Below are 18,932 nucleotides of genomic sequence, written 5' to 3'. Positions count from 1 at the left end.
CATAAAGTCAGGGGAGTGTGAGCTTAATGGCTTAAAGAGTTTTATTTTTGTCAAAATAGCTTTCATCCTTCATGTCACTGTGGCACTGGGGACACAGGGAGCATCTTATGGAAGCCAGCCTGCAAGAGTATGTATGGTTCATCAGCTTACCATATCCAGCATCACTACTTCCTTGAAAAGCACTTGTTCAGACATATGCAGCATCCCCTGAGTACCTAAGCACTCTCCTTAACTTCTTCCTAATTAAGTCATAAGAAATCCATCACCGTCCTCAGGATGCTGCAGGTGGCATGACCGTGCCCTTATACAGAACACGAGCTGTGAAGTCACCAACGCTTAGATTTCAGCCCCATCTGATGCTGCCTGTTGAGAGTGCTTTGGTTAGATGCTCAATCTGCTGCCTCTGCAAACAGGGCTACTGAGCCTCCATCTTGCAGGGCTGCTCCAAGGCCTGAATGGAACATCCACCTGCAGTGCCTCACCATGAACTCTGGTTATGATTGTAGCTGCGGTTGTCACTTCTACCAACCATGTGACCAAGGGGACAAAGGAAGGTGTGCCCTTCATGGTGCTACAATAGTCTACATGTTAGTCAAGTGCATGCCAATGGGTGTGGTGACATACATTTGTAATCCAAACACTCAGGAGGTGGAGGCAGGTGTGGTGACATACATCTGTAGTCCCAACACTCAGGAGGTGGATGCAGGAGGAATAAGGGTAAAACAAGAGTCAAAGAGAGGCAGAGTGCAACGTTCTGAGGTGAGTTAAAGGCAGACACAAGACTCCTATGACTGGGCTGGTTGATCACTCAGACTCTGGTTCTCTGTGAAATACAACACTAACTCCCCATAACAAGGAAACGAGATGTCTAAGGCAGATGTGAAGGGCCCTGAGAGAAGCCACGGCTGAAGATACGATTGCTTCTTCTCCTTCTTGGCAGCTTTATCTGAAATCCCCCAGACTGCACCTGCCCTTCCTGGATCTCAGTTCTCCAACAGTTCTACAGCGCTGGGCTGTCTACCACCCCAGACAACAGCACACAACCCATGCAAGGGTGGAGTATACATGCATCTTGCTGCAGCTGCATGCTGGGCTCTTATGCACAAATTTCCTACATAAACCCCAGCTCTCTCCATGCCACATCTTACTGCTGCCCAGCCAAGCCCACTGATGTAGGCTCAGCATCCAAGAGGCAGTACTTGGGACTGTGCTAGCTTAACATTGCCTCCCCTCTGGGTTCCTTATGCATTTCCACTGACCTACTCTGAAGTGGTGCAGGGTGCACTTTTCCCGTTTTTTTTTTTTTTTTTTAACCTACTGAGGGGTGCTAAGATGGCTCAGCAGGAAAAACCACTTACTATCAAGACTGACAATGTGAGTTTGATCCCTCAGAACTTCATGATTGAAAGAGAAAACCAGCTCCAGTAAATTATCCTCTGATGCCCCGGCTCCTCCAATATGTACATCAGATACATAAAAATGTAATAAAAACATGAAACCCACTGAATTATACGAGCCTACGGCAGGACTCAGAAAACATTTTTAATATTTTTCCCCCTCTTCCTGTTCTTCCTTTGCTTTCTCTAAATAGGGTCTTGTTATATAACCCAGGCAGATTTTAAACTCAGTCCTCCAGCTCAGCCTCCCAAGCCCTGAGGTTATAGCTGTGAACCACCACTCCCAGCTCAGAAACCACTCCTCAGATAATAGGTCATCCTTATAAAGGATTATTGAAAACCTCCATTCATTCAGTCCTGCTGTGAGTTCTCCCACTCTGTTCAGCCCTAACATGCAAGCTCACACCTGGGAAACAACCTAAGAGAAGTTAATCCGGGTATTCTAGAACATACTCGCTGAACAACAGACTTGGGGATTGAGTCCTGACTCCAGACACTTTTGTTGTTGTTAAGGTTAATTTTAAGATTGTGTGTGTGTGTGTGTGTGTGTGTGTGTGTGTGTGTGTATGTGTGTGTGTGTGTGTGTATGTGTAGGCACACATGTGTAAGCACAGGTTCCTGTGGAGGCCAGAGGTATCAGATTCCCTAGAGCTGAAGTTATAGGAAACTATGAGCCACTCAACATGGGTACTGAGAACCAAACTCAGGTCCCCTAGAAGAACACCAAGCACTCTCAGCTGCCAAGCCAGCTCTCCAAGCACTGAGCCTGGCTCTTAACAATCCAGTTATCTTCTTCTTCAGCTAGAGGAGGCAGCAAGGAGGGCCACGGGGGAGAGCAAGGCAACAGTTTCAAGTATAGCAATAATATAAGCATTCTTTATTTGCAGAAACAGAGGGATCATCTTGCTTTGTGGCATCATAGCCCACAGAAGGCAAAGGTCAGCAGATGACATGGCTGGACGTGACATGGAACACAAACGTCCTTGTTCTGCTTGCTGGGGTCCCCAAACACCTCTGTGATGACCTCTCAGCACACCTGCTTTGCCCATAAGCCATCCCTCTGTGTTCTGTGTTTTCCCAGCTTCCTCCTTTGGACCACCATGTTTGGACCCCTAGAAGTTTCTTCATCCCACCCAGCCCTGAGGGACCTCTGGAGAGCAGCTTTCACAAGGCCCAGATCTGCTCATCCCTCTGTCCTTCGAAGCCTCATTTCTAGCCCTCACCTTAGACAAGAACTTAGAACACAAGTGACAAGCAATGACCTGTGTCACCTACATTCATGAGGAGTGATGGAGCCAGGTGTAAGAATTTGATTTCCTATTTCTCAAGAAAATGAAATGAGTCCCAGACAGAAGGCTAATGGCTGAGTCCCAGACAGAAGACTAATGGCCTTGATGCTCAGCCTCAGGAGTAAGAACAGCAGGGGACAGTGGAGGGCTGTACCCAACCAGAACACCAGATTTCTAAACACTGCCAATAGATTAACTTTTCCTTTAAATCCCTTTTTTTTCCTAAGCCACACACAAGCAAGCTGGACATGCCCACAAGGTCATACTTCTATTCCTCTATCAATCTGGCAGCAGCACAGTCCACTCTGTGCTAACCAAAGCCCCCTTGTGCTTTCCAGCTACCTTGTGATTGGAAGAGGCTATGGCCCAGGTTCTGATCAGTAGCCTGTAAGTGAAGGAGACACATACAGCTAACTCCCAGACAGTTCAGAGTTGGCCACTATCTCCCTTTCCTCCTCCATTGTGACCTCTAAGGTCACCCGGTACAGCTGGCACAGCAGCACTGTAAGAGAAGGCATTGCTTCCCCATGCCACACTGCAGGAACATGAGACATAGACACAGCTAGGGTGGCTTGTGGGAAGGCCAGCATGGTCTGCCCTGGTATGTATCTGGAGTCAGGCTCGGTAGCATAAGAATTGTTATAGTCATTAGCTGCTTAGCGTATTTCAGTTTTCAGTACATCTTATCCTGCCTTCCCTTTGTGACTCTCGACTCACCCAGAAAGGTATACCATCTTTATTTCACAGAGGAGAAACCCAAAGTTTTAGGGTATGGCAGCTATGTGGAGAAGCTCCTAGGTGGGCTCCTCATCCATTGTTCTCCCATCTCTCAACTTAGAGCTGGTGCTTCCAACATGAGCTTCTTGGTGGCCAACATATAGGTCACTTCTTCTCATCTTCTGCTTTTGGGCTAGCTTCTCAGTTGTTAACATCTTACCTTTCCAGTCGACTTAGTACCCTTCCAGATGCAGAAGTAGCAGATGGTCCAGGCTGCCAGGAGACACAGTGCCAGCTCCCAACGGAGGTTCCCAATGTGCTCAATGCCATCGGATATAGCCAAGACCCGCCGTCTGTGGAGAGAGGGTGGGGAGTCACTGAACCAAAGATGGCTGTTGTGCTTCTACCTATGGTAGAGCCAAGACAGTAGACAGGCAAGGATAGGCTGCCCTCCAATGATCCCACCCCTCCAGCCTCTGTCATTCACCAACTATGAGACCCTGGGCTGAGCAGGAAGCCTCTGAGAAGGACAAGACCAAGCCTGTGTTTTTGTGGAACCACTCTAGAGGAAAGTAAAAAGGCATATGGCACAATGGGCTTAGGAATCACCTCACCAAGTCTGATGTATCTGGGAAACCATACCGCTATGAAAATAGTCTGTGTCTTTAAGAGAAGACCACTCACTGCAATACTGCTGAACTCAGGGTCAGTCACAGGACAATGGGACATGTGTCAAATCACAGAGAATTTTCTAGAGCCAGCTGTCATGGCTCTCCAGTTCCCCTTTTCCTCCCTTTGCTGTGATCAAAGAAGAGTGTTATGGTGAGGGTTCTAGAAGGCCCATTGGAAGGGACTGCCCAAGACACGGTACAAGCAATACTAGAAGATAGTGGATTGTGTCACTCAGATTTCTGGAGCTCTTGTCACTGCAACAAAACAGAACCCATCTTTGCTGCTGCAGAGAGTCCCTGGAAACTTCCTGGGAGAAGGGATGCAAGATCTGCACACTGAATGGAGGAGTAGAGACTATTCTAGGTTAAGTGAAACCTCTAGAGACAGAGTGTGGTGCATTTTGGGGACAGAGGCGCAGGGCACAGAGGGCAGACGGAATGGAGGGAGGAGAAGACAGAGGAGGGATCCATGCCAAGGAGGAGGAGAACCCATGCTAATGGGGAGAGGTGCCCATACCAAGAGGACCCAGGCTATAGAGCACTGAGGATACCAGGTACTCGGGAAATGCCTTCGCCATAGCCTTCTTCAAGAGTGCATCAATTCTTCAGAGCTGACACATGCCTGGCTCCCAGCGCCCACCCTGGGGTTGTGTTTCTTTAAAGTCAAACTTGCCACGCTCCATATTGTGTCCAACCGTGGCACTAGCACAAACCCCCTCCACACTTGCTCCACGAACCCCATTCTGGCTGCCAAGCCACCCCCACCAGACGGTGCCAGTCGCCTTCAGTGCTCTGAGAATGTCCCCGGAGAAAGGAACTCCCATCCCACCAAGCATGAAAGCCACCCTCAGTGTCTGTCTCCCTGGGAATCAGCTCGGGTCTGATTCTGCATTAATTACTCAATGACACCAATTAGCACTGGTCAGCAGGCTCCCTGTAGCCCCAGCCCCTGCTGGAGAAATCAGGCAGGCCCCCAAACAAAATCAGACTGTGGGCAGCCTCCGAGTTACTAGAAACCAGCTCACGGCTGGAAGAAACAGGAGCAACCACACTCAGTACTCATCTCCTGGGACCTACTGTGCTAGGTCCCAGGTAATGTGCTAGGCACTCATTACCTTAGGTTCTGAGAATAGAAGGTCAGTATGCTCAACTAGGCTAAGCTGGACAAAAGTGGGGTGCGAGTTAAGTGAGGAGAAAGGATTGTCTAGCCAGGCCCAACAACGAACATAGTTCTTGCTTGGAGTGCTTTAGCAATCTTTAGCTTGAATTCATCTGAGGCGCTCACACCTCACGGGGACATGATGAGTCTTTAAAGACCTTAAAGAAAGTCTAGTGTGGAAACTGAGAAGCACCTTTGTCAAGCAGATCCCTGGGAGCACTGAGCCATGGATTTCTTACCAAATGAAACACTTGGACTCGACAGAAGCAGGAGACTTACAAGAAGAGACTTACAATTGCATTTTTAACTTTGCCTTTTTCTTGACAGGAATTGAGGGATGTAATCTCCTGTACCTTCCTCTCCTGGGTCAGTTCCACTCACCCTTCAAAGCATGGCTTTACCTATAGTTTCTTACAGGAAGCTTAATTTGGGCCCTTTGTAGCAGTCAGGGGAGGTTGAGTTTTGCCATAGTAACAAGTATTCCCCCCCCCCCCCCAGAGATCTCAAAGATGGAAAACAACACATTCTTTTCTTGCTCCTGTATAATGGATCTTTTGAAGAATTATTACAGGGTTAAAATTTTTCCTGCAAAATGTTACCACTCCCTAAACTGTACAGGGACTTTTAGGGTGCCCACTGCCTCTCCTGTTTACATTTTAAGAACCCAGTCACAGATATACATCTGTTGTCTTATAATTGCTACTCTAAACACCCCCAAAGGGTAGCCCATTGGTTGACAAGGTCTAGACAAGACCTTGGGTCGTTGTGCACGGGCATGGCGTGGCATGCTCTGTATCCATCTATTCTAGGTTTGGGACCGCTTATGAAAAAACATACAGGTTACCTACCTAGCGTGTGTGTGTGTGTGTGTGTGCGTGTGTGTGTTCAGATTGGTGGACTTGTCTGTTGAACTGTGGATCTGAAGTCTAAAAATACACAGGGATGGAGAGAGGAAGGAGGGAACAGGCCTGCTAGGAGTGAGCTGGCTCCACTCTCTGGAAGCTGTGAGCCTCAGTCCTGAACAGCCAGCTCTGGCGCCCCCTCACTTAACTAAACCATCTCATTTCCCAATTGAGAAGCACAACACAAAAAGCCAAAGCGGATGAACTGCTCTTTTGTTCCATCAGACTCTTATTTGAAAACATCGTCAAACTATTTTCTTTACATTGAACCAATGCTGATTGTCACTCAGAAGGTTCTGGAGAAAAGCTGAGCTCGGTGGATGGGGTTCTCGGCCTACTGGGCTATAGGACTGTGTTGAAACCCACAAGGGCAGCTTTTGAGAGCATGGGGGCTGGGCCACTCCACAGCAGAGACTCAGGGAAGGCACAGCTCTTCCTGGGAAAAAGCTTTTTTAATGACCCTCCCCCATAAAGCACTGGAGCACAAGAGGCAGCTGAATGAGGAAGAGCTCGCTGCCAACATGCTGGCCGGCAAGGACCCAGGACCGGACCTCTGGACACTGTGCCCAGAGCGGACACACTCAGCACTCAGGACTAGCCAGAACTTCTTGGGGAGATGAGCATATGCAAGTCACGCTAGCTGAGCACTCTGCACTGGCTTTGGAGCAAATCCAGAGAGCACCTTTTAGCATATTTCTGGAGACGCACCCCTGAAGGCTGAAATCTCCCTGGAGGGATAGGGCCAGGTGTCTCCAGCCCTTGATACATACCAAACAGCTGGGCTCAAGCCAGCTCTGTTTCCCACCATCTGTTATACCTTGACTGGGAAACATCACCTCTCTGGGTCTCAGCTTCCTCATCTGTAAAAAGGAATTAATGGCCCCTCCCTCCACAGGCTGCCCAGGGATGAAAGCATCTAACCCATCCCAGGAGCCTTGAGACAGAGACACATATTATTGCTTCAAGGATGGGGATACTGAGGTACAGCTGAGTCAAGGAACTTGGTAGAGCCACATGAGCAAGCGATGGAGCATAGGTAGGAATCTGGAAGCCTCTATGCTAGCCACTGGGTCTTCCAGAACCCCACAGTCACTACTGAACTCCTTCCAGCTTTACTCACTACAGGCTAGAGCTGTCTGACACACCTCTGCATAGTAAATAAAAAGAGTACCAAGTGCTTATCACTACTTCGTGGATTGCTATATTCAAGTGCTTACTGAGCACCATCCGGATAGTGGCTGCTGTGGCGAGTTAGAGGTTCTATAAGACCTCAGGACCCAGTGGAAAATGGAGACACGGAAACTGCTGTCATGGAGAGAAGAGAACAGCAAACCCTCAAGGCTTAGTGGAACACCATCAAAACTGTCAACACCAGTATCAGAATGTGGGGGTCTTTGGGGGTACCAAAAGGTAGAAAGAAAGCAAAAAAGGGGGGCAGAGAGAGAGGTCTTCAGGGGCAGGAAGTGAAGCCAGAGCAAAAGCTGGAGGCTAGCAATGGTGCAGCAGGGCATGTGTGCCCAGTGCTGCAGCGGAGATGCTGGCAAAGTGGAGTGTGAGCCTTGCAGAGCGTGGGGCTGCATCCCACAAGGGTGGTGGAAGAGTCTGAAGAGGGGTGATACCTTGTCAGCACAGAGGGGTACCTCTGGAGACCCAGCTTCAGCTGTATCAGGAAGAATGGATTGTAAAGTTGGGGCATTGCGGGGTACCCAGTGCAGAAGAACTCATTTTAGTTAGGTCAGTAAATGGAGAAGCTTAGGATCAAGGTAGGAAGTGTCAGTGGGGAGGGATGGATGAGTTTGAAAGTGGCAGAGGTGGAAGGTGACTGCCTGAAAGAACAGGGCCATGGACCCCCTCAGAGGTGGCCAGGTCCAGAGAAACAGCAGGGAGGCTAGTGAGGCAGACTGGAAAACAGTGGGTGGGCACCATACTTTAAGACAAGATGGCACCCTAGTTTGCTTTCTATTTCTGTGGTAAAACACTATGACCAAAAGCAACTTGGAGAGGAAATGGTTGACTTCATCTTAAGCCTATAGTCAACCATGGAGGGAAGTCAGAGTGGGAACCCAGAGGCAGAAACTGAAGCAGAGGCCATGGAGGCGTGCTGCTTCCTGGCTTGCTCCTCAAGGCTTTCTTATACCACCCAGGACCACCTGCCCGGGGGTGGTGCCACTCGCAATGACCTGAGCCCTCTCACATTAGTCATCCATCAAGAAGATGTCCCGCAGAAATTGCCTAGAGGCCAGTTGTTGGGGTCATTTTCTCAAATGAGTTTCCCCTTTCTCAGATAACTCTAGACTGTATCACATGGACAAAAGAACTAAGCAGCTCAGGTAGCTCAAGGTGGGACACTCAGCGACTGAAAAGCCTGAAGCCCACTAGGTCTCTGGATCCAAAGCTTGGAAAACAGGTAGGGTGAAGAGTCATACCTCAACTCTGGTTCAGAGAGAGAGAGAGAGAGAGAGAGAGAGAGAGAGAGAGCTGGAAAAGGGAGACCATCTGCCAACTACTCCAGAATCTCCAGTCTAGGGCACAGAGAAGGAAAACCCCTTAAAGAGGCAAAGGCAGGGCAGACAGGCAGGACAGCATGGTAGAAGGGCACCCAAAGACAAACAGAAGATGGGGGCAAGTGACTGACCTGCCTACCATTAAGGCAGAGAGCCTCCCTATGCAGGGACACCTGTGGAAGGAAGCTGAGGGGAGGTGAGAGTTCAGCCAGGTGGCCTTTTCAGGGAGTGAAGTTCTTGGGTCAGAGGAGTGAAAGGGACGCAGTGGATAAGAGCTGTCAAGGGAAAGGCCAAGAGGGAGGGCAGAGTTCCAGACATAAGAGAACAAGGACATGAGGGGAGGGATGGGAAGGACCTCTCCATAGAGAAAGGCATGCTGGTAGAAAGCAAGCCCTGAGCACACAATGTGCCTCCCTATTAGGAAACTGAGAGGGAACAAACTGAAGAAGCTGATGGTGGAGGGGGTTATGACAGGAGCTAAGGAAAGGGTCACCCAGCTCACTCTATTTTGTCTTCATAGCAAACTACTGTCAGGGAGTTAGTTCCAGCATCCTCTATGTCCATGGGGCATTGATTCTAGACCCTGATGATGCCAGGCCCTTCTATATAGCATGGTGAAATATTTGCACAGAACCTGATGCAGCCTGCTGTGTGGAAGTACTTATAACCTCAACCCCCAGTGCTTGTCAAACAGCTGATCTGTTTGGGGACTAATGACCAGGAGAAAATTCAGGACACACACATTTTTTTTTCCTGAGTATCTTCAGTTCATGCTTGGTTGAAACCTGAGATTTAGAACCCAGACTTGGAGTACGGACTGTTCACTCATGAATGGTGAAACGGAGGCCCAGGCTGGTAAAGCAATTGTTCAAGGTGAGATTGTGAGATTGGGGCCAAATTCTTTGGCTGACACCAGCTGCCTGGTGAAGACCTACCAAGGGGAAGTCTTGGGCTTTGAACCTCTGTCTCTGAAGGCCCAAGGGAAGTATCTGGAATATGCAATGAGTCCTCCCAGCATCCTTCTTTCCCTCTAAAAGGTTCACCTACCCTGTGTGCTGGTCCTCCTCTGGACAGACGCAACAACTTCTCAGAACGAGGTGGTTCTGATCAGAGGTTGCAGAGTTGGAGACCAGCAATTTCCCCAAACCTCCAGCACCCTTCCTCTGTCCCTTTCTCCATTAGAACCTCAGAGAGACCTTGCAAAGAACAGCCCTCACCCTCCCCTTGGATGCCTCATCTTCATGTCCTGCACGGAGCCTGCAAACAGATCACCTTTTTTAAACCTGCCATGTGGGTTGGCAGGGACATGGAGTCGGCCCTAAAAGCTGGCGCAGAGGGGCTAGGCTATAAATAGCTGTGCTGATCTCTCAAAGCAACCAACTCCAATAACAACAAAAAAGGGCCCATAACCAAAACAAGTGTGTTTTCCTGGCCCCTACAGGGGAGCCAGGGCCACCTCCTGGAATCTTCTGCCCAGATTCTACTTACGATTTTCTGGGAACAAACTCAGCTCTTCAACCCTTCCCAAACCTGGGGGGCTCCTAGAGTGTCCCCAGCTCAGACACCCCCAATCAAGAGCAAGGACCCTCCCCCCTTCATGTGAATGCCTTGTCTTAGGGGCAGCCAGATCAGAAGTGCATCTTGTAGGTGGGAGTTCGAACCCCCAGAATCCAAGGAAGATGACCAATTAGAGAAGGAACTTGGTACAAAGTATCTGGGGTTTTCTCTAGTTTCTTGTCTCTGTAGACCTTTCAGATAGCTAAACAAGTCCCCCATCAGTCCCCCACTCATGTCCACTCTCTTGTTTGCTCTTCAGAGAATCTCCTCATTCCCCCCAAGCTGACAAAGTTTTACCCACCCTGCACACTCCAGTTCAGACTGTATAGGCCACCAGTCCCCACAGCAGGGTCATCCACACAGTGCAGACACCTCACTATGTGCCAGGATCTCTGAGGCTTAAGCTATGCAAGCTACACTGTGGAGAGCAAATGCTTGAGTCATTGCAAGGCATCCATCTCCATCCCAGACACCAGCTCTGCCCCTGCAATGTGAGATCAGCCAGAAGCAATCTGCAAATGAGAGAGTGGGGCTCTCTTCCAATAAAACTTTATTTACAGAAACAAGGATTTGGCCAGTAATTTGCTGACCCCTATGACTTCTTCAAGGCACTGAGTTCTCAGCCCACAGTGGAACCTCATTCAGGAAAACACTGCCCGCTGCAGACTTCCCTAGGAATTCTCTTAGAAGGCCGGAAATAAACACCCCAATAGCTCTCTGACCTAGCACTCCATAACTGTGTCTACAGAAGCCCTTCAGGAAGATGTGGAGCAAAACCACAGTAACACCCACTCCCGAGTCACTAGGAGGATGGTTCCAAGGCAAAAGGCGGAAACTAACAAACAGCACTAGAAACAATAGAGTGTCATACATTGTAAAGATGTAGCAAAGATCGGAAGCCCTGGGGAGCAGCTTCGAACATTTGTAAAAGTTAGACACAAAAAAACCCTAACATCTCGGGCTGATAAGGTGATTCGGCAGGTAAGAGCGCTTGCCATGTGACTTCAATCTCTGGAGAGAACCGACCTGTGAAAGCTGTTCTTTGACCTTTATACATACATGACCATACTTTCACACATGATGCAGGCCTGCACTCGTGCCCCCCCCACACACACATAGTAAGAACCAAAATTTAAGTATCAATTCCACTCCTGAGTAAGTATTACCCCAGAAATAGCAAACACAGGTTCAACCCCAAACCTACACATGAACGCCCTGGACAGCATTCAGTCCTCACAGCTCAAAGGAGAAGCCACTCAGACATCCATCAGTTATAAATGCCAATAGGATGTGCAGTGTCCATAGGACATAGATTGTATTACTTAAAACAAAGGGATGAAGTGTAGGTGAGGGTTCCCAACCCCAAACCCAAGTGCTCCCAAAGCAGAAACCTTTTATGTGGTCATTTGACATCATAAGTAGAAAACTCTAGCTCACGGTAAAATCCAGACACACTGGGAGTACTATATAAAGTTACCTTCACCCCGCTGTATGAGCTATATATAAAACATAAATGATTCTGTGTTTAAACTTGGTGTAAGTACCTCAAAAGCTAGGAGAGAATCCAAGGTCTGAAACACTTCTGGCACTAAGCAGAGTAAACCAGGGACACCCCTCCTGCACAGACTCAAGCTGTCGTTTCAGGGATGACCCTTGACTCCATTACATGGAAGAAGCCAATTACCAAAGACCCAGTTCCATTTATATACTCTGTCTAGATGAGGCAAGTCCATGGAGTCAGAGCAGATGAGAAGTGGCTTAGAGGTGGGAGGAGACACATGACAGACAGTAGCAGATAATTTGGGAGATGGGTGTGGTCTAAACCTGTGTTGTGATGCTGCCCGCTGTAAGTTTATACAAGACAGTTGAGCTGTATGCTTAAAATGGTCTCATCGTATAGGTAACTTGTACCTCGATAAATCAACTAAACAGCCGTTCAGAAGGAAGTGCCCACCCAGCCTGTTTCTGCTTTCCAAGGTACATGATTGTCCCCAATTTCAGTTACTGAGGGTCTGCCATTCTGGTAATATTAAATGGGAGATCTCAGAAATAAACAATTTCTAAGTCTTAAATGGTACATCATTCTGAGTGGCATGACGAACCCTCTCACTGTGCCACTACATCCTGTCCAAGACATGAGCTGCCCCTTTGACCAAAGTTTCCACAGTCTATATGCTACCCACCTTAGAAGCTTCCCTTAATTTACTTAATAAGAACCACTTAATAAGAATAAGGTGCAAGAATTGGGGGTTTGGTGACTTTGTCATGGTGGTATTCTTAGATGTTACTATTAGTTATTACTGCTAACCACTGTTTGAAATTTATCAATTAGCCATTACCACAGGTGTGTATATGTAGAAATATGTAGGTTTAAATTTCCATGGCTTTCAGAACTTTGATTTGGAGCACAAGAATAAGGGGCCACTGCAATTCCACACTGTGCTTGACACAGACAGGAACCCGGACACTTAGGCTTGTCGTTTGGTGTTCAGAGGAAATGCGGGCTGTACACATTTAACTTGCTGATTCGAATGAGAATTCTGCCCTCAGATTCCTGTATTTAAACACTTGGTCCCCAGTTGGTGGCACTATTTGGGGAGGTAACCTCTTTGAAGGAATGACATCACTGGGGGTGTGCTTTGAGGTTTTAAAAACCCACTCCACTCATGGTATGCTTTCTACTTCCTGCTTATGGTTCAAGAGGTAAGTAAGCTCTCAGCTTCTAGCTCCAGTCACCAGGCCAGTTGCTGAAGACTCCTACCCTCTGGAATCAGAATCCCCAGTGAACCCTTCCATCTATAAGTGGCCTTGCTCAGGGTTGGTTTACAATAGCAGTAGAATGGCAACTAATTCATTTGCCCACGATCACAAAACTGATGGGTGGCACAGCCTGGCTTTGAACTCTAGTCTCCCATATGTCAGTTCAACACCTCGTCTCTCCCACCCTCTACAGCTGTATGGTGTGACCAGAGGGGTGGGAGAAAGAAGACGAGACAGCGAGTCTAGAAGTATGCACATTTGAGACAGCAAGGGCACAGAGACTGGCGCCCAAAGCTTGCTCCTCTGTGGGATGAGTGAACAGAGTTCGACAGGCCAGAGACAAGTACAGCCAGGAGAAGCAGAGGGCTGCAGAGCTGCTGGCGACTCGCTGAAGCTTCACAGTGCAATCTGTTCTCATCCATAGGACCTCAAGTTGTTTGTCTAGCACCAGCATCCCGCCTTCCTACCTCTTCTGTAGGATTCAGGGAGCTCGGAGGCACTGTCTAAGCCACATCCGTCCCCATAATTGCTCTGTAAGCCCAGGGACACTAAGGCCCTGTAACAAATCCATGGTGACAAGGCTTTACACAGATAGAGGCTGGCGGAGAGTCACAGTTGTAGCAGCCAGATAGTAATCAAGGGACACACAGGCAATGGCAGTGAAGAATAGGGTCTGCCAGAGGCCACCACTGTCCTGTTCCCTCATACCTTTGAGATCTAAACAGAAAGTGAGTGTGGGTGGGGGAAGGCTGCAGGAGTGACAGGAGCAGATGGACCAACGGACAAGAGATCACATCCTATCCACCCACTACAGCTCAAAATAAGGCTTAGAAACTGTTCCATGGGCAATGGGCTGCACCTGATAAACCCCCTGGCAGTCGGAAACACCCAGATGGAAGGAAGGGCTGGACACAGTGAACTCAGCATCCTGGAGCTGCAGTACACAGCACACTGTGAGTGCTGGCCATTTATCCCTGTGACTGCGGGCTGACTACAAGCTGTAGCTGCCTGCCCTTGCACAATGTAGAGATGGGATAGATCACGTGTCTTTAATGGAGGAACAAACCCCAATCCCCAAATCAAAGCCCAGTTTATGAGTGTTCACCATTTTTACACCCTATGAAGCTGAACACTGTAAGTGAAAGAGTCATGAAGCCAGACATCACGCTATAGAAAGAGTCTGAGAATCTGAATTACTTCCTCTAGGTCAATGAAGGAGCCTTGGGTTGCCCCAGGCTTGAGGATCCATCTCTATCCGGGATGTCGTTCATCTGCCCACTCAGTGAGAAGATGATAGAGCACAGGGGAACAGAGGTGTGTGTGTGTGTGTGTGTGTGTGTGTGTGTGTGTGTGTGTGTCCATGCACGTGCGCATGCAAATCTGGACCGTGTAATATGCCCTTATAACTCTGTGAAAAACAATCTGAGATCATGAAGCAGCAGCCATTTCCAAACCTCTCTGCTCCTGTCCCTGAATTAAAATCATTTATTCACTGATACTTCCTGCCACCAGTGAAAGGACCACGGAGAGCATGTTGGAGCCAGCATCGATTCACAAACCCCCATCCTCCCAAGAGGTAGCAGACAGGACCAGTCTCACATTTAACATCTGGCCCAGCCCAACAGGAAGTACTTTTTCTAAAACAAGGCTCAAGCCACTTTCTAAACGATCTTCTTAAAGGACAAACCACAAAGACCAGATGCCTTCACTCAGTGCAGACGCTGGAGCCTTCTGTAAGTTTTCTCCAACCTCCCTTCCCTTCCTTTTTCCTTTTAGGAACATACCCTATCTAGTGACAATCTTCCAGGGCAGGGCTGTGAGCACAAGGTTGTTGGCAGAGGGATGCTATTGGAACTCTGTGGGAAGCATGTGACAGTGGATGCTGTACCTGAGATACAGAGGAAAGCTGACATTGTTTCAGGGCAGGAGAAAAGAGTGAGCAATCAAAGGAGGATGTAGGTGGGGATCAGAGCTGTTGACCACAGCTCTGGCTCACCCTGAGAGGTACCTTAACAAGCCCCTTAACCTCTGACCTCCAGATCCCCCATGACGTGCAGGGCAGATAGCAAGCCTTGCAACCCATTGTCTGCACAGGTGCATGGAAGGAACAAGCCTTTGCAGCTGTGTAACGGCAGGGTACACAGTAGGGAGTATCTGAAAGTGACCCCTCTTTCCTTACCATAGCCATCAGGATTCAAAAGGGGACCTATGCACAATTGGCTCCTTCCCATTATACAGCGTAATGTGTCAGTTAGAATTGCCAGTACCTTCCTGGCTAATTTCTTGATGCTAGCTAGCCCTACAAGGCCCAAGTCTCTGTCTTCCCACATTACATCATGGCATTGAACAGCTTTTCACAACTGTCCATGGAAACAATGCCTGACCCTCAGTGGGGCTTTCAGTGAGGGGCTCAGACCATGTCAGAACACAAAGTGGTCCTTCCTGAGATGGGGCTCTTGGCCAGGAGACAACCCTCGTGGGGATGGCTTAAGACAGATGGCTTCATGTGGTACACGAGAGCAGATAAGGTCCCTCTTGGGCCGTCTCTACTTCTCAAGTGCCATTGGCAGTAAAACGGAGGGCTGGCTCCACTTGGAGCTTGTAGGGACCACCAGGGAGGTTTTATTGGGTATGAGGAAAATGGAACAGTAGCTTTTTGGCAAGAATCTTCCAGTTTCGGCAGCACAGGATCCCAGGGACAGGAAGAGAGTGAATTGTTAGTGGTGTGATTTCTTAGGGGCCAGGGGGTAATACATGACTTACAGTCTACTATAGAAACATAGAATATACTACATTTTAGTTGCTAAAACTCCATTTGCCAGTGATGCAACCCTTTAAATATTTAACAGTTAGAATAAAGAGGTGACAACCCTGCTGGGACAACAAAGGACCATTGTGGTTTGTGTTGGCAAATGTCTTGACCCCTTCCCTGTTCTTCTTAGCTGTGTTCAAGTCAAGGGACCCCAGTGCCTCAATGAGGGGACAATGACAAGCAGAACCCTCATGTAGATGAGGTCCTCTGCATATGCACAGCCTGTAGCAGCAGAGACCAGGTGCTCAGGGGTAGGAGTGAACGATGGACTGGCTTTGGGGTTCAGGTCCTTGTGTTGGTTAAAGGGAAGATGGAGATCCATCTTCTGCCCACCTCTTAGGGATAACTGCAGGATTAAATGAGTTAATATTAACAAGAATAAGCCAACAAGTAAAGATAACAGGATGAGGCTAGAGCTCTAAGTGGGGCTGTCACACAAGCTAAGAGAGCCGTCAAGATTGACACTCACTCACGGATGAGGTGAGTCCTGCTTTTATTAGGACAACTCTGCTAGTTGTAACTTGAAAGCTCAAGTACAGAGCACCGACCAGAGAAGCACAGCTCTGTTACTATCTACTTTCCCTTTCCCCATGTTCTACTGCTGGGGATAAATGACATCTCATGTTCCTGCCCAGACATGTCTGTGGGGTTAAGGGGTGTGTGTGTCTTCAAGCATCCATAAATCCAGGTAGTGTACCCTCTCATCTGAAAACTTGAAATCTGAAATGCTTAAAATCTTAAATTCTCTCCCCTCCATGTGTGTGTGTTGGTGTATGTGTGTAGGATGTACGTACGTACGTGTTTGTATACATAAGCCCCTGTGTATTTGTAATTCTCATGTGTGTGCAAATACTCATGAATGTGTGCTTGCATGTATGTGGAGGTCATAGGTGATATCAGGTGCCTTCCTTGATCATTTATCTATTTTAATTACAAAGGCAGGGTCTCTGGCTAAACCCAGAGCTCACCAACTGAGCTACCCTGCTTGCTCAGGGATCTCCTGTCTTAGCTTCCCAAGTGTTAAGATTACAGGTAGGCTGGCATGCTCCCTCCTCCATCTTTTATGTGCCCCGGAGCTGAGGTCCTAAGCATTGTACGCACTGAGCCATCTCTCCAGGCCCATAAGAAACTTTCTGAACACAAACATTCCCCAGTACAAGTTGCAGCTGAAATTCCAGCACCCAGGAACAATGGCCTTTAGGTTGTGTGTACTAAGTATAACTTCATAATGAGCAATTTCCTGTTGAGACTCTGATCCCATCCTCATTCAATATGGTTATACAGGGACTCCAGAGGCCAAAGAAGAGGGGAAGCATTTCAGATGCCAGCACCTCAGCCTGCATATGTCTCTCTCCACACTTCACCCCTCCTTCACCTCTGCGCAACACATTTCCTACCTTGTTCATTTTTTTTTTTATAGCTGTTGCATAATTTCACTCATGGCACATCTCACAGGTGGTCTTGTTCTCTCTCTCTCTCTCTCTCTCTCTCTCTCTCTCTCTCTCTCTCAGCATCATGAATGGTGTTTCCACGGGCATGCTTGGACTACACATAACTTGTGTGGTCACACCCCAGAAAGAGTTTTCAGAAACGAGACAAAGCTTATATGCATCCCAAAAGCTGGTACCTGTGAGACCTGTCTCCTTGTTACTATCAAATAAAAGAAACAAACCTTGAGTCCTGGCCAATTTGGAGCCTCCCATGAGTCTCTATTGAGAAAGGCACACCCAAGATGTGATGTGAGGTCGGAAGATAGCTTATAGCAAGAGGAAGCATTGGTGGAGTCTTCATAAGTCGGGGCACAGCTCTGTAAGGGAGCAGCACAGCTGAGCAGAGTGAACCCCCCCCCCAAGACTGCTTCCACCCGTGTTTTTCCAACAGTTGAGGGCAGTCGTGTCCCAGTTTCCCTCTGCCTGGGAAGAAACTGGCTTCCTGCACCCAGGCCACACCGAGCACACCCAGGATGCAAGGCAGAGCTCTGTCCTATTCCCAGAGTCACAGGGACTCTTTCAGGACAGTCCACAGAATCACTTCCAACCATTCATAAAGGTACTAGGTCCAGACACCCTTAGGGCCTGTGCTGGGTAAGTATTGCGTCAACTTGATACAAGCTGGAGTCATCTGAGAAAACTACAATAGGAACAAATGTGCCATCAGACTGGCTGTAGGCAAGTCTAAGGAAGTGTTCTCTTGATTAACAATTAGTGTAGAAGGGCCCAGCTCACTCTGGGTGGGTGGATGGTCCTGGGTTGTAGGAAGAAGCAGGCTGAACAAGCCACAAGAACAAGCCAGCTACACTCCTCCATAGTTCTGGACTCTCTTCCTGCTTGAGTACCTGCCCTGACCTTCTCAGTGATGGACTACGATTGCAGGGAATCTGAATACACCCTTTCCTCCTCAGGTTGATTTTAGTCCTGCTCTTTATTATAGCAACAGAAAGCTGTCTAAGATGGGTTCTCTCTCAAGTATCTATCAGGAAATGTCCACCTTGCATGGGAGTCTCAGAAGGCACACATGTCCTCCACAGTGGGGTCACAGCCTGCACTGCTCCTCTGGCCTCAGAACTTGTCCCTGACATATAAGGCTATCACTCCACTCTCTTGGGTCCCTTTCAAATAACATCCCCTCAAAGAAGCCCTCCTGACCCCGACCTTCTCAAGTCTGTTAGCCTGCTGGTGCTTTCCTTAGAGGATGGACCTTGACTTACAGGCACTCTCTTAATGGTTTGTTTATAATGCACCTCAGGCCCTCCATGACACCGGGCATAGGGCAAGCGCTCAGCTCCCTCCTAACCAGAGAACAGAAGTTTCAAGAGCCCCAGTGGCTGCCTGACACTACACAATGAGTCCTTTATATGTGCCACACTCTCCCTATACATCTAAATGTTCACTAAAGTACATTGCAAAGAAAGAACTGCAAAGGAAATGCAAGGAAACTGTAAAGGTCTCAGCCACCCGAGTGCATATTTCACCCTTGGGAGGCTGAAGCTGGAAGGCTGTGAATTCCAAGTCAACTTGAAATTCAACAGATTCCAACAGATAAGAAATCTGAGGCCATCCTAAGCTAAAGAGAAAAACTGTTCCCAACACACACACACACACACATACACACACACACGAGAACACATAGGGGATTGGGAGGATAGGGAAAGGGGAGGGAGAAAA

The 18,932-nt window shown here is 48.3% G+C and overlaps 1 protein-coding gene across 1 annotated transcript in view; it reads right to left on the bottom strand.

Moving 5' to 3' along the window:
* Positions 1-18,932, bottom strand: part of Slc6a11 (solute carrier family 6 member 11) — a 117,869-nt gene that overhangs the window by 81,944 nt on the left and 16,993 nt on the right. Inside the window, exon 5 of the mRNA XM_034512059.2 lies at positions 3,624-3,756. Coding sequence (XP_034367950.1) covers positions 3,624-3,756 — 133 coding nt within the window. The remainder of the gene's footprint in view (positions 1-3,623; positions 3,757-18,932) is intronic.

This window comes from Arvicanthis niloticus, chromosome 9, assembly GCF_011762505.2.
Source record: "Arvicanthis niloticus isolate mArvNil1 chromosome 9, mArvNil1.pat.X, whole genome shotgun sequence".
NCBI classification, from domain to species: domain Eukaryota; kingdom Metazoa; phylum Chordata; class Mammalia; order Rodentia; family Muridae; genus Arvicanthis; species Arvicanthis niloticus.
The sequence above is the reverse complement of the archived record's forward strand: the minus strand, read 5'-3'. Positions and strand labels throughout refer to the sequence as shown.